The sequence below is a fragment of the Eublepharis macularius genome, chromosome 1, assembly GCF_028583425.1.
Source record: "Eublepharis macularius isolate TG4126 chromosome 1, MPM_Emac_v1.0, whole genome shotgun sequence".
NCBI classification, from domain to species: domain Eukaryota; kingdom Metazoa; phylum Chordata; class Lepidosauria; order Squamata; family Eublepharidae; genus Eublepharis; species Eublepharis macularius.
The window spans coordinates 173121949-173137768 of record NC_072790.1 but is presented as its reverse complement, the minus strand read 5'-3'; the positions used below and the strand labels follow the sequence as shown (position 1 = coordinate 173137768).

The following is a 15820-nucleotide window of genomic DNA, read 5'->3' as shown; positions in this document are numbered from 1 at the left end:
TTCCTATTAGGGTAGGTGACTTGACATAGAGGTCTGCAGGATCTATTTACAGGATGGTGGGCGAAGAAAATAACACCCTTTTCGAATGCCAGTTTGACATGATTATAGGGTTTTTATTTAGCATGTTTTGGGTTTGTCTTCTTTCTTCCTTTTTAAATTTGGTTAAAAAGAATGAAGTATCAGAACTGCAGTGATTAAAGTGTCTCCTTAAAAGGCTTTCAGCAGTGGAGCACAGAGTTAGACTTGTATAAGAATTTGTTAACTTTCTATCAGATTACTATTATAGCATACAGAATCTTTAAGATTCATTTTAACATAAATTACATACTTTCCAGCTATTAAAATTGTTTATAGATTACAATATGATATGGGTCATTTTAGCAAACACTTGATATATAACATTTCACTCAAAAATTAATTTACTTTTACAAGTTTACATAGTTTTAAACTATTCAAATTAAACAAGAAATGTCACACCTCTTTTTTCAAGCCAATTGTCATAAATTTTTATAGGAATGGATATATCTTGTCTGCTTTTTAATTGAAAAAAATCAGTGCTGCTAGATGTATGTAAATGGATATATCTGTGAGATGAAAAACTTTGTTAAATTGGTTTAATGTTGCAAATCTGGCATAGGCATAAACAAACGTAATCCTGAGACATTTTGTTTATTTTTATTAAAGCAAATTTTATCTTCAAATGAGAACATATTTAAGTGCAGATCTTCTCCAAAGGGAAATATTCCTTGAAAACATCTGTCTGAAAAAGAAAGGCCACTCTCCATTTTATCCTAAACATCTGGATCTGAATTTTCCAGCCCTGTGCCAGATTTCGTTGATCATCTATGATGGATAAGGGGTGTGATCAAAATATTGTAGAGACTGCAGTTTCTTTAATAAATTGTTTTCCCTAAGGGAAAAACTAGTGTATGCTTTAGAACATATCAGCTATTTATAGTTCCATCTTAAGCATAGTCAGTAGATTTAGAAGAGTGTAACTCTCCTTAGGACTACACTGTTAAAAGTAGTCTGTATACACTGTTGTTATCCACAGATAAATAAAAGGTCCTTCATTTAAATGGTCAGTTATTCTAAGTAAAGCCATTAACAATAAGAGTTGTGCCTTTTTAAGTCCACTGAAATCCTATCATTAACAGCCTTTGTGAGATCTTGCCAACTGGAGGCCATGGCTTTATTGAATCACGCCATCTTATTTTGGGTCTTCCTCTTTTCCTGCTGCCTTCTACCTTTCCTTGCATTATTGTCATTTCCAGTGAGTCTTGTCTTTTCATGATGTGACCAAAGTACAATAGACTCAGTTTCATCATTTGAGTTTCTAGAGAGAATTAATCTACATAGAGAGAAATGATCTATATTTGGTCTTCAAATCTAGACTTCAGACTTGACTTGATTTGATCCACTTATTTGTCTTTTTGGCAGTCCATGTATCTGTAAAACTCTCCTCCAGCTTCAGATTTCAATTGAATCAATTTTCTTCTTCTCAGCTTTCTTCATTGTCCAACTTTCACATCCATAGATAGTAACGAGGAATGCCGTAGTATGTATTATCTTGATCATGGTTGACAGTGACACTTCCTTACATTTAAGGATTAGGGTCTTGAATGTGTTTTGTCAGACTACCGAAGACAACTAATTGAGTCACCAGTTTAACAATTCAACAGCATTAGAGAAAGAATTCTGATTTCTTGTTCCTTTTATGACAACTTAATATGTAGTACCTATTGTCAAATGGGATCATGATTAGAGGTGGGCACAAACAGGAAAAAAACCCAAACACGATATTCATCATTCGTTGCCATCCACGAACAGGAAATCATGAACAACCACGAACATGACCCTGTTCATGAACATGTTTGTGGTTGGCTGTTCGTGGGAGGGAGGAGGGAGACTTGGAAGGGAAGAAAGTTCACTGCGCCATTTAAAAACGGTGTGGGGAACCTTCTTCCCTTCAAAGTCTCCCTCCTTCCAGTCGGCTGGAGGGAGGGAGCGGAGACTCTGAAGGGAAGAAGGTTCCCCCACGACATTTGCAAATGGTGTGGGGAACCCCCTTCCCTTCAAAGTCTCCCTCCTTCCAGCTGGCTAGAGGGAGGTGGGAGACTCTGAAGGGAAGAAGTTTCCCCATGCCATTTGCAAATGGCGTGGGGAATCTCCTTCCCTTCAACGTCTCCCTCCTTCCAGCTGGCTGGAGGGAGAGGGGGGAGACTTGGAAGGGAAGAAAGTTCCCTGTGCCTTGCAAACGGCGTGGGGAACCCCCTTCCCTTCAAAGTCTCCCTCCTTCCAGCCAGCTAGAGGGAGGGGGGAGAGATTCTGAAGGAATCTTCCCTTCAACGTCTCTCTCCTTCCAGCTGGCTGGAGGGAGAGGGGGGAGACTTGGAAGGGAAGAAAGTTCCCTGTGCCGTTTGCAAATGGCGTGGGGAACCCCCTTCCCTTCAAAGTCTCCCTCCTTCCAGTCGGCTGGAGGGAGAGGGGGAGACTTTGTCAGGAAACCCCTGACAAGCGGCTGAGTCGGTAGTGAAGTGCCCCTCTCCCTGCTGCTGGGCAGCAGCAGGGAGAACGGCATTTCATCCCGGCAGGCTGCACTCAGCTGCTTGTCAGGGGTTTCCCTGAAAAGCAGCTGAGTGGGGGATTTAAATGTCCCTCTTCCTGCACTGCGGAGCAGCAGGGAGAGGGAAATTTAAATCCTAGCAGGCTGCAATCAGCCCTTGTCAGGGTTTTCCCTGACAAGCAGCTGAGTTGGGGGTGAAGTTTCCCTGGGCTTAGATTGATGTTTCCTGGGAAATAGGAGTTCAGAAAGTCTATGCCTACTGTTGCCAAGGGAATTGATTGAAAGGCACTAGGCTGTCTGGCTTGACGAATGGCTGATGAACACCACGAATAGGGCTTGGAACGAACACGTTTGTCGGGAACAGGGCCTCATGAACAGCTTGCTCACGAACAGCTGATCGGGCTGTTTGTGGCTTTTTTTTGTTCGTACTGCTGTTCGTGCCCACCTCTAATCATGATACCCTGGTTATTTGGTTCTTCCTTTCCTGCTTATAACCATTATTGTTGGTATCTTTAGTCTTTCTTCCAATTAAGCTCCAAGCTGCATGATTAACAAAACCACATGATGTGGCATTTTCTACACTTGAGATTGAAGATAGGTTTTTGAAAGCTTGAGATGTGTTTGTGTGAGATAGACTGACTGACCCTTTTCTGGGTTTGCATGCTCCAGATTAGTGGTGCATAGTGGGAGACTGGGGAAATATAATAATTCTATAATAATTTACATGGTTTATAATAATTTACATGGTTTATAGGAATTTGATACATTTTAGGTTACTCAAATAAATCAGGCAGACTTAGGAGACAATTCTAAAATAAGTCTGTCTGGGGCCCTCCAGATCATAAAAGTCTTGAACATGGAACAGGCAACTCTGGCACCTCCAACCACAGGCACCAGCATTGGATTTTCTCCCTGCCATGGTTACCCCATCCAGAGGACCAGGAAAGCAGACAAGCACAAGGTGGGCAGGACACATAGGCAGGCACAATTCAAAGCCCAACATGATACCACCTAAAGCCAGCAGAAAGGCCACATAAAGCGGGAGGGCCTGGGAGATAATGGGTCTAGCCTTAAACCAACTTGGTGGGCATACTCCCCAAGTGGGGAGGAACCAGAACAGGCAGGCATGTCTGGCATTAATAAAGGTCGCACCAAACCAGCAGCTGTGCCCTCACACAGGAAGCCTAATCCCACAGGATGAAGAGCATAGTCAACAGGGTCCAATTCTTAAACCAGGGACTCAGGACAAGGAAGATCTGCTCCAGCTTTCTGTACCTAGTTGAATGGAAGGGAATGTGTGGAGAGGGGAGGAAGAGCATGGGTAATCTGAACACCTTCCCATCTTAGATCTGTTGAGGCTTAAAAGAGTGAGGCTCTGGAGCATGCACTGACCCCTGCCAACTCTTTTGACACTGCAGAGGATCACAAAGCGCTATTGCGATGGGCAGATTCTTAAGTTGAAAGAATAGAAAAGAGCAAGAGTCCAGTAGCACTTAAAAGACTAACAAAATTTGTGGTATAGTATGAACTTGTGTTAGCCACAGCTCACTTCTTCAGATATGAGTAAGTTGAAAGCTAAGGCTTAGAAAAGGTTGGGAAGATTTGTGGGCATTATTATTTGATACCAAAAGTACGTGCTTTTGTCAAACATCTCCATTTCTTATAGCTATCAGTTCAGTAAGAGTTCTCCAGGTTCTAATTTTAAGGGTGGGAAAAGGTTGTAAGAGTTGCCTTTATACAACTGCCTTGCCAAGGCTGAGGAAGTGGTGATTTGAACATTTAAAAAAATGAAAATTGAATGGGTGCAAAAGGAAAAAACTGCTTGATTTCATTGCAGCACCAATGTCAGAAAGACAATGTTAATCCTAAAGTTGACAAATAATTGTTTTAGCCTAACAGTGCTTTTTGGATACAGTGTATTTAAAATGATATCTTGCAAACAAAGGTAGAATGGCTGTCTATAGCCAGGCAGAAAAATGAATGCTTTAGGAAACTGATATTTTTGTACGGAGCAGATGCTGGCTTTCTTTGGCATCTTGTGTGCTTTTCCTTTGACATCTTGCTATTGTAGATTATACTGAGCCATCTGGCAACTGCTTAGGCTTCCAGATAAATGAGTTGGAGGCCCTTTGCTTCTCTCATGGCACCAGACTAGCAGCTGACCTATGCATGGCCCCTTCCTCTGAAGGAAGAAGAGGAAGGTTTTGCTTTTCTTTGCTTGACTTATTTATAACTTTACTTATAAACAGAATACACATAAATGCTTCTTACTTTTTTCTTTTATATAACCATGTTTTGTGTGTTTGAGCTGAGCTAATCCAATGGAACAATCTTTTGAAGTAGAATAAATCTTATAAGGAGAATAATTCTTCATTGATTAATAACATTTCTTTTGATATGCTTATAAGTTGATGATAGCATTATAATGCAAAGTTATCTGAGATACTAAAAAGGTAAAGGTAGTCCCCTGTGCAAGCACCGAGTCATTACTGACCCATGGGGGGACGTCACATCACGACGTTTTCTTGACAGACTTTTTACGGGGTGGTTTGCCATTGCCTTCCCCAGTCATCTACACTTTACCCCCAGGAAACTGGGTACTCATTTTACCGACCTCGGAAGGATGGAAGGCTGAGTCAACCTTGAGCTGGCTATCTGAACCCGGCTTCCGCCAGGATCGAACTCAGGTCGTGAGCAGAGCTTGGACTGCAGTATTGCAGCTTACCACTCTGTTCCACGAGGCTCTTTTATTTGAGATACTAGGCTTGTAGAAATACTTTGAAAACAGTGCTAGATGGTCTAGAGGTAGGTTGAATTACCTATGGAAAACTTCTGCGCACAAAACCCAGCATAAAACGCCTCACAGTAGGAACACATTTATTTGTATGTAATGCCATGATCAGTTAGTTCCGGTGAATTTCCAGTTTTCATCATCATCAACAACAACAAAAGTTTCTAACCCTTTTTATTGCAAAGATATAAGGGGAAATGAAAGCTTGGAATTGAACTAGTCGATCATGGTGTTAAATCATTACAATGATTGAACTTTATAGCAAAGATCATGCTTTGGCTATGATCTTTCCAAAAAGTATAGCAAACCCATCTTGGAAAAGATCACAGCAACTTGTAAAGTGGTCTGCTAGGGGATGATCTAATGTGGATGCTTCCTCAAAATACACTCCAGTTTGGATGCCAAACTGGAGCAAAACCTCTGTGTGGAAGCAACCCTTCATTTCCAGCTTTTGTCCAACTATTGTACAATACTGGCTTATTCCTACATATCCTCCAAATATATTTGCTCTTTGTGTTTCTTGCTTAGCTGACTTTTAATATTTGATCTGGCCTCTGCCTGACCTCAGATTACTGATTCTGGAGGCACAGACAGCTCATTTCTGATCTTAAATGTCCTTGTAATTTGGGTAATTATGTTGGGAAACTGGGGCTATTGCTAAGCACAACTTTACTGATCTCTTTTAGAGATGGGCATGAAAAACAATACAAAAAAAAAAGCCACGAACAGCCCAATCCACTGTTTGCGAGCAAGCTGTTTGTGAGGTTCCATTGCCGGTGAACATGTGTTTGTTCCAAGCCCTGTTCATGGCGTTCGTCAGCCATTCGTAAAGCCAGACAGCCTGGCACCTTTCAATCAGTTCCCTTGGCAACATAGGCATGGACTGTCTGAACTCTGTCTGAACTCTTTCTGGCTTTCCTTCTGGCTTGTAACCCCTCAAAATAGCTTCCAGCAGACAGTCCAGTTTTTGCCACTGTGAAGAGAAAATGACAGGAAAGGGAGGGATCCATGGATCATGGCTTTCCCAGGGTCCAATCTCTCTGAAACTTGGTGGGGGGGGGGTCTTCAGAGGACAGTGAGGACTATGTCCCCTGCAAATTTGGTAGGTATTGGACATTGGGAAGGTCAGTTTATAACCCCTCAAAGTAGCTTCCAGCAGACAGTCCAGTTTTTGCCACTTTGAAGAGAAAATGACAGGAAATGGGGAGATCCATGGACCATGCCTTTCCCGGCTCAAATTCAGCTAAGTCTCAAGGGGCCCATTCTGGCTCCCACAAACCTCCAACTATGAACATGTTCGTGAACAGGTCATGGTTGTCGATGTTCGTGAATCCCTGTTTGTGGATGGCAACGAACAACAAACATCGTGTTTGTTTTTCCTGTTTGTGCCCATCTCTAATCCCTTTATTTCCTTGCCTTGTGAAGTACATTTTTGCCATGACTGTGGCCTCTTTCTACCTCCATCTTTTGTCCATCATATTGTTAAGGCATGGCATTACACAGGTATCTGAGCTGAGATTATTGTGCTGCTAGTTAGTAATGTAATTGGAAAAATCAGCTTTTATGCACACACATTAAAGTTCACAAGAGTGCTTAATGTTTAATTGCAATGTGTGTCACAATGTTGTTTATGGTTTGGTTTGAGAAACCTTTTCATCTAAAACATGTAAGCAATGCAGTCATGTCAACAGACTTCTGTGGTTGCATAATTATAAAGAAAATGTGAATTTAAATTAGTTATCCACTAATAATGTCTAATGTATCAATGCTCTATTATATATTCCTCCATTTTAGTGCTCTAGCTGGCTACAATGGCACTATATTTGCGTATGGACAGACAGGAAGTGGCAAGACATTTACCATTACTGGGGGAGCAGAACGTTACAGTGATCGAGGCATCATTCCAAGGACCTTATCTTATATATTTCAGCAGTTGCAAAAGGTAGAGGACATTTGCTATCTTTAATATAATTCATTGACCAAATATAAATGAAATAATCCTACCTGATACCTGAATTAAGTATAATTTATGAAGTCTATCACTATAACCTTTTTGCACATGACTGCATGTGAATTTCACTTCCATTCTGTCTCAGTTTGTTTAAATAGCTAGATAGATTAATTAAATGGTTTAAAATATTAATTTAAATCTAAAATGCTTTTATCAAAATACATCTACTGTTTTCAGATTAAATTATGCTAATAGTATAATTCTGACTATAGTATTTGAGGTTTTTTTTAAAGAAATATTGGGTATTTTGTCAATCATACAAGAAGTGTGGGTTGATTGGTGCAACTGGGCTGTAGGATGCCACAATCTGTGTTAACTGCACCTGCAGACCATATGAGCCAGGTAAATTTGAACACAAAAATGCAATAAAAGCATTTTTTCCAGAATGTATTCTTCACTGGAGACTCTTTTCCACCTGTTTTCAATTCAGTGCTTTTAAGATTTAAGATTATCTAGACCTGACGGACTATTTAACTCATTCTTATAGAAGACTTTGAAGGCTGAATTGTACTTACAGGGCACAGCTTTACAGCTGTTCCACAGTTGGATCTACCAATGAATGTGCTGTTAGTAGGCTACTTATAGATATGGCTGTATCATGAAGCACAGTGTTCAGTATTAAGTAAAGCTCTATTTCTAAATCTGCTTACATGGAACAAAGTCTCACTGACATCAGTAAGACCCTACTTCCATAGTAATGAATTTAAGATCAAGATGTTAATTCCCATATGTCTATTTTCACTTTCCTTTATTGCTCATTTTTTATTTAATAGCATACTGCGTTATATAAAAAGGTTTCTCTTATGAAGAGGTTTACAATTGAATAAATCTTTTAAATTAGCTCTTCTTTTTATAGCACTTTTAACTATGTGGTACTTTTAGTCTTTTCATCAGAGCAGTGCTGAAAAATATTACATTATATTTGGAAGAGCAGGAAATGGCATGAATTAGCACAGCTCCCAGCCTTCCCCCTCCACACACCTGGCTGTTGGGGGGAAAAGGCATGGGAATGGGCCTCCTGAGGTTCGCTCCCAGCGTGGCGTGATGATGTCACTTCTGGGAGTGACATCATCGTGCAGGCTTCAGGAGTGCTCCTGGGCCAATTCATCCTGTTTGGGGGCCCAAATTGGCCCGAGGCCTGTGCGATGATGTCACTCCCAGAAGTGACATCATCATGACATATGTCTGGAGCACACACAGAAAGATATCCTTTAGGTATGTGCCAAGTTCCCCCTCTCCTGATGGAAGGGTAAGGGGACCTGGCAACCTTAGGTAGACTGCAGATGCCCCTTTTCCATTACAGCTACTAAAGGGTCTGTAGAATTTCAGTTTACCCTGCCTTGGACTTTAAACTTCTCCTTACTTTAGCTTAAACTTTTACCTCAGAAGGGCCTTAGTCACAACCTACACTCCTCCCCCTGCAAGCTTCAGGTGTCTGTCTATGTTAACCAGACTTTTTACCTCAAGGATAATTTCTTCTATGGGATTTGAATCCCACCACTAACATCTGTGGCATTTTGTCGTCTTTGTGTGACCTAAATAAACAAGGCTGCATGGAGGTGGGGGGCAAGATGGCATCCTGAGTAGACACACCAGTGCATTGCTCCTGCTTTTTTCCGGCTTTAAGATCAGTGTCTGTGCTGAACTTTGTATTTTGATAAAGCTGCAGTTTGTTTGGATTTTGTACCTTCAAGGACACTTTCCCAGGGAACTTCAGTGCGTTTCTTATCTCCCCCGGGTGTCTCACTTCCCCCTGGCAGTAGTGCTGAGAACCCACGGCTGGAGAGTCAGACGGCACTGCCGAATAAATCAGGGTGACCTAAATATTGCTGCCTCCCTGACTTTCTCAGTGTTACCAAAAGGGTTTTGCTGGTGCCAAAAGCTTTTGCTTTAGATATCTTGTTTAACTGGCATTATAGTAAGGCTTAGTTGTGGATAGTAGTATGACAGTAGTAGTATGAAAGGTGTCAGTGCATAAGGGTGGCTGTGACATTAAAAAGGGATCCTATTTTCAAATGAAAACCAGTGTTTTGCTTAACCAGAAGTAGAATTTATTTATAAGTACATACTATGATGGTTGCAGAGGACTGATAAGTGCATTGGTTTCAGAATAGGTGGTTTCAAAATAGTTATATATTCTTAAAGGTATATTCACTGACCCAGTCACAAAGACTGAGAGCTAAGCTACAAGAGACGAATTACACGAGGAGGAGCACATGAAGGGAGTCACAATGTTAATCAGGAACCTGAGTTTTAAAAGAGATCAGAAGGCTTTGTCCCCAACTTAAGGCCAAGTTTATACTTCTCCAGGAAACCCACCTACACTCAAACAAATTAGGGGAATTAAAAGCAAAATGGATCAGTCAACAGTTTTATGCCCATGGATCTTCTAAATCAAGGGGTGTCACAATACTTGTTTCCAAAAATACTAACTTTCTGCATAAAGCAAAGACCCTAAGGTTAGGTACATTTTTATTAAAGGGACAATTGAAGATATGTTAATCACATTGGCTTCAATTTATGCACCGAATGAACACCAATTAGAATTCATCGAAAACACGCTAAAGAATCTTACTAAGTTCCAAGAAGGGGAAACAATTATAGGAGCTGACCTAAATTACGTAATGAATTACAACCTGGATAAATCTCACTTTAATTACCCAAAATCAAAGAAAACAAAACAAAACACAAGATTAGTAAAAATAATTAAAGATGCACATCTACATGACACATGGAGGCAAATGCACCCACAGACAAAAGACTATACTCACTATTCGGCCCATCATAATATATACACAAGAATAGATTTTATCCTCACTTCCACCAACCTAATGTCTTGTGCTATAGACTCTAATATTGGCACTATAACTTGGTCAGACCATGCATGGGTTAGTTGTACATTGTCAACTCCCACTCAAATTCCATCAGAAACCTGCTGGACATTGAATAAACAACTATTATTTAGTGAATCCCTAAGCAAAGAAATAGAAAACAGAATCTTGGACTATATGAAAGATAACTCTTCTGAAACTTCCCCACAAATAAAATGGGACGCTTTCAAGGCTGTAATGAGAGGGCATTTGATCTCGATATCTGCTTACACAAACAAAAAAAGAAAAGAACAAAAACAAGCAATACTGGATAGTATAAGATCCTTAGAACAGCAACATAAAAAATCTGGCAGTACTAAAATTTTCTGGAAACTGCAAATTGAACGTAAAATCCTTGATAGTTTTGAGACAAATCAAATCCAAAAAAAATTACTATTCTTGAAGCAAAAACATTGGTACCACTCTCCCAAACAACTTAAAGTTTTATCATGGAGAGTAAAAGCTAAGAAAACAGCTAAAACAATTACATCGATACAAGACACAAAAGGCTGATCACACAATAAAATAGCAGACATTCTTAATATATTCAAGCAATTTTACAGTAAACTATATGTTTCTAAAAACCCAAGCGAACACACAATACTTGACGTTTTGAAATCACATAAACATATTAAGAGAATTGAGGAATCACACCAACATTTTCTAATCTCACCAATTACATTAGAAGAAACCCAAGTAATCATTCATAATCTGAAAAATAACAAGGCAGCAGGGCCGGATGGGTTTCCTTCAGAATTCTATAAAAAATTTGACAGCAAAATAACACAGCTTCTAACAGATACATGCAATAAAATCTTGAATACAGGTGTTCTGCCTCCATCCTGGAATAATGTCTCCATAATACTAATTCCTAAGCAAGGGAAAAATCCTCGCCAACCTCCTATAGACCAATTTTCTTGCTTAATCAGGACTATAAAATCTTTGCATTGATCTTAACCAAGCGTCTCAATGAATTCATTGGTCAATATATTCACCCCGATCAATCGGGTTTTATCCAAAGTCAAGACATTACTGACAATATCTTCAAAACTTTAAATTTAATTGAATCAAGTAAACCTTTAAAACAAGACACTTTTCTATTATCTCTAGACATAGAGAAAGCTTTTGACTCTTTGGAAACTGACTATCTCTATTCTCTACTACATTATATGGGGTTTGGCCAAAAATTTATTAAACCGATTAAAGCAATCTACACCCATGCAAAAGCCAACATAAACATCAAAACATCAGACGAAATCAAACTATCACGAGGGACGAGACAGGGATGTCCCCTCTCTCCCTTATTGTTTGCAATCGCTCTTGAGCCTATTGCAATAAGCATACGGGAACATAACAAAATCCATGGCATCAATCTGGGTAAAAACACATACAAATTGAGTCTGTTCGCAGACGACATGTTGCTTTATCTTAAAAATCCTGAAGATTCATTTCCTTACTTACAAAAAAGTTAGACAATTTTGCCCAGATTTCAGGTCTATCAGTTAATATCTCTAAACGAACAATTTTGCATATAAAGATTTCCACGCAAACCAAAGAATCATTACAGTCCAATTTTAAATATCAATGGGCTACAAAGTACATCTCTTATTTAGGCATCAATATCCCCTCACAGCTAAAATTCCTTTTGAAATATAATCATTACCAAAAATTTAATGAAATTAAATCAGACATCCTTACTTGGAATGAACAACAATATACATGGTTTGACAGATTTCACCTGATTAAGGCTTTCATATTACCTAAATTAATATATTTATTCCGGGCTATTCCTCTATCACTCCCGCCAGATAAAATAAAACACTGGCAATCAACACTAAACAGCTTCCTCTGGAATTACAAACAATTGAGAATTACTTTCCAAACTTTAAAACAAAAAACCAATCAAGGAGGTTTCAACTATCCCGACTTGAATCTTTATGCCCACGCTATACGCCTCATGAACGCTATCTAATTACTTATGAAAAACAGTCCTTCTGATTGGCGGCTGCTCTCCCGGGACGATGTTGACAGGATCCCGCAGGGGATGAGGCCAACCACCTGTCCTCTGGACCCCTGCCCATCCTGGCTGGTGAAGGCCAGCTCGGAGGGGCTTCGGGACCATTTGGAGGCTATTGTTAACATCTCCCTGAGCTCTGGGGTTTTTCCAGGAGCATTAAAGGAGGTGGTGGTGCGGCCCCTCTTGAAAAATCCATCTTTGGACCCCACCGACCCATCCAGTTACCACCCAGTGTCGAACCTCCCGTTCCTGGGCAAGGTGATTGAGCGGGCGGTGGCGGTACAACTGCAGGAATTCCTGAATGATGCTGTAGTCCTGGACCCATTCCAGTCTGGCTTCCGTCCTGGCCATGGGACGGAGACGGCCTTGGTTGCCCTCACAGATGACCTTCGCAGGCATCTGGATCGAGGCGGGTCGGCGCTGCTTGTGTTACTCGATCTCACAGCATCGTTTGACATGGTCAACTATGATTTGTTGGCCAGCCACCTCGCTGATGTGGGGATTAGGGGACAGCCTTACAGTGGCTGGTCTCCTTTCTCCAGGGTCGGGGACAGAGGGTGGCGCTCGGGGGAGATCTATTGCCCCATCATCCTTTGGTGTGCGGGGTTCCCCAAGGGGCGATATTCTCCCCGATGTTATTTAACATCTACATGCGCCCCTCACCCAGTTGGTGCAGAGGTTTGGGCTGGGCTGTCATCAATACGCGGATGACACCCAGCTTTTTCTGTTGATGGACGGCCGGCCAGACACGGCCCCAGACAATCCGGCCAGAGCTCTGGAGGCTGTGACAGCATGGTTGAAACAGAGCAGGCTGAAACTGAACCCGGTGAAGACGGAGGTCCTGCAGCTGGGACGGGGGCTGCCAGATGTTGGGATCCAGCTCCCTGCCCTGGATGGGACACCACTGGAAACTTTGCCAGTGGTGAAGAGTCTGGGCATGCTCCTGGATGCCTCCCTGTCGATGGAGGCCTAGGTCACGGCGGTTGCCAAGTCTGCATTTTTCCATCTCCGTCAGATCAGGCAACTTGCTCCCTACCTGACGCCCCAGGACCTGGCTACAGTGACCCATGCAACGGTCACCTCCAGGCTAGATTACTGTAACTCAATCTACGCTGGGCTACCCCTGAGCCTGATCTGGAAACTACAACTGGTCCAGAATGCGGCAGCGCGGGTCCTGACTGGTATATCCTACCAGTCACATATCACACCTGTCTTGCGCCAGCTGCACTGGGTTCCCGTTGAATTCCGAATCAGGTTCAAGGTATTGGTTCTTACCTTTAAAGCCCTGAGCGGGTTGGGACTGGCATATCTTTGGGACCGCCTCTTCCTGTATGTTCCCCGGAGACCGCTTCGATCAGCAGATAAATGTTTACCCGTGGTCCACAGCCCTAAGGAAGCCCGCCTCGCTTCAACCAGGGCCAGGGCTTTTTCAGTCATGGCCGCAGCCTGGTGAAACGCTCTGTCAATGGAGACCCAGGCCCAGCGGGACATATTATCGTTCTGCTGGGCCTGTAAGACAGAGCTGTTCCGCCAGGCGTTCGGTGGTTGAAGGGGGCGGTGCCATGTCGGCCTCCCACCTTTGGGGTGAGGGTTCTCCCCACCATTGCACTTGGTTAATTTATTTCATTATTGTTTTGTATATTGATTTTAGTATTGTTGTTTTCTTGTTTTTATTGATTTTAACTTGTTCACCGCCCAGAGCGCCTGAGGATGAGCGGTATATAAATTGAAATATAAATAAATATAAAATAAAAAAAAAAATTACAAACATTAATGACACCCAAGACATTCCAAGAAATATTATGGAGTCAAAAAACTAATCCCTCAACGTACCTCAAGAAAAATATATTCTTTTCATAAATACTTAAGGTTTGGTATAAATACAAAACAAAGACCTTCCCCAAAATTTCAAGGTATTCGGAATTTTTATGCAAGACTGATCTTTCCGGGGAAAGATCTAAAAACGAGCAATTTGTGGAGATTGTTAAATATTATAATCCTTACAGACATATCTTCTAACAGAGAATTATCGACTAAAGGTGAATTAGAAGAGAAAACCAATTCTGCTATACCATGGTTCCTCTACTTTCAATTAACACATATAGCCTCTAGAATAAAATTAGTAGATATATTGAGTACACCCAAAACTGAAATCGAAGTTTTACTAAGCCAAGCATCTAATGAAAAATGAAAAGGCCTTATCTCTAAGTTATACAACATTATACTTCGTACTGAAAAATTTACCGTAGCTAATTTTCAAACAAAATGGCAACAGGATTGTAATGGCCAACTTTCATCTGAACAATGGAATCAGATTTGGTCATCTAAATTAATCAATACACCAGATATCAATATGAAACTCCAAACATACAAAATAGTCACAAGGTGGTATTATACTCCAAAGAAGCTTTCTGCAATGATACCAAATTATTCACCTCTTTGCTGGAGGAACTGTGGGCTAATCGGCACCTATGCCCACTGCTGGTGGCAGTGACCTATCATCAACAAATTCTGGGAAGACATATTGCAACAAATCTTAATTACAAAATATAAGATCCCCTTTACACCACAGCTAATTTTCTTAGATTTATGGTTATGGAGCTGGCAACCACAGACCCAGCACTTACCTTATGCATCCAGTGTATCCATTGCTCCCAGTGCATGCGCAATGACATCACTTCTGGGAAGTGACATCATCATGCCAGCCACAGGAGTGCTCCCATGCTTCATGTGGGGCTAATTCTGGCCCATCTGGGGCCAAAATTGGCCCCAATGAAGTGCAGGAGCACACCTGTTGCTTCAGGAAGTGATGTCATAATGCCTCCTGGGAGTGCACACACTGTACGTGTTCCCAGGATGCCTGCTGGTGGCAGAAGACTTGCCACCTCCTACTGCTCACTGGTGGATCATGGGGAAAGGGGCAAATCCCTGGGAGTTTACACTGGTGGGCACCTGGGAACCCTAGTAATAAGCCTTCCAACATTATCAGTTAAAACTATGGAGGTCTAAGGCAAACCTTTGGCGGCAGCAAAAACCAGGGAGACAGCAATATATAGGGGGCACACAAACACAAAAGGGAAGTTGTTTTCGAGGTAACAGCTTGGGTAAAGTAGAGAACACCTGAAGTTCTGTGAGACTGTGTGTGTAGGGAAAAGTGTTGGTTGTGACTAGAGCCCTCCTCAGGTATAAGTTTAAGGTGACGTAAGGAGAAACTGAATTGAATGTCCAAAAGAAAAAGTTTAAAAACAATTAAAAACTAAGCAAATCATTACAGGGCCACTACAGAGAATATGTGTGTATAAGCAGCTGTTGATTTTGCCCATTTGCAGGGTGATTCTGTTCAGACGAGTGAAGCTGCTATGGTTTTTCAGAGATGTACCATTTAGTTCTATTACAATAGGGAAACTCACTAGACAGTCACAAAATTACTCAAAAGAAGTACATTGTGTGAACTATAAAGCTGTATCAAAAGCACCATGCATTTTTAGTAACTCAAAGAACCTAGTATCTGGATATGCTCTTGGCACCTGATTCTGTCCATGATACAATAGCTGACACAGTGACA

At 41.3% G+C, this 15820-nt stretch overlaps 1 protein-coding gene across 1 annotated transcript in view; it reads left to right on the top strand.

The window, feature by feature from the left end:
* The window catches only part of KIF6 (kinesin family member 6), a 439256-nt gene that overhangs the window by 17044 nt on the left and 406392 nt on the right, over positions 1-15820 (top strand). The window contains exon 4 of the mRNA XM_054999529.1: positions 7152-7299. Within this exon, the coding sequence (XP_054855504.1) occupies positions 7152-7299 (148 nt within the window). The remainder of the gene's footprint in view (positions 1-7151; positions 7300-15820) is intronic.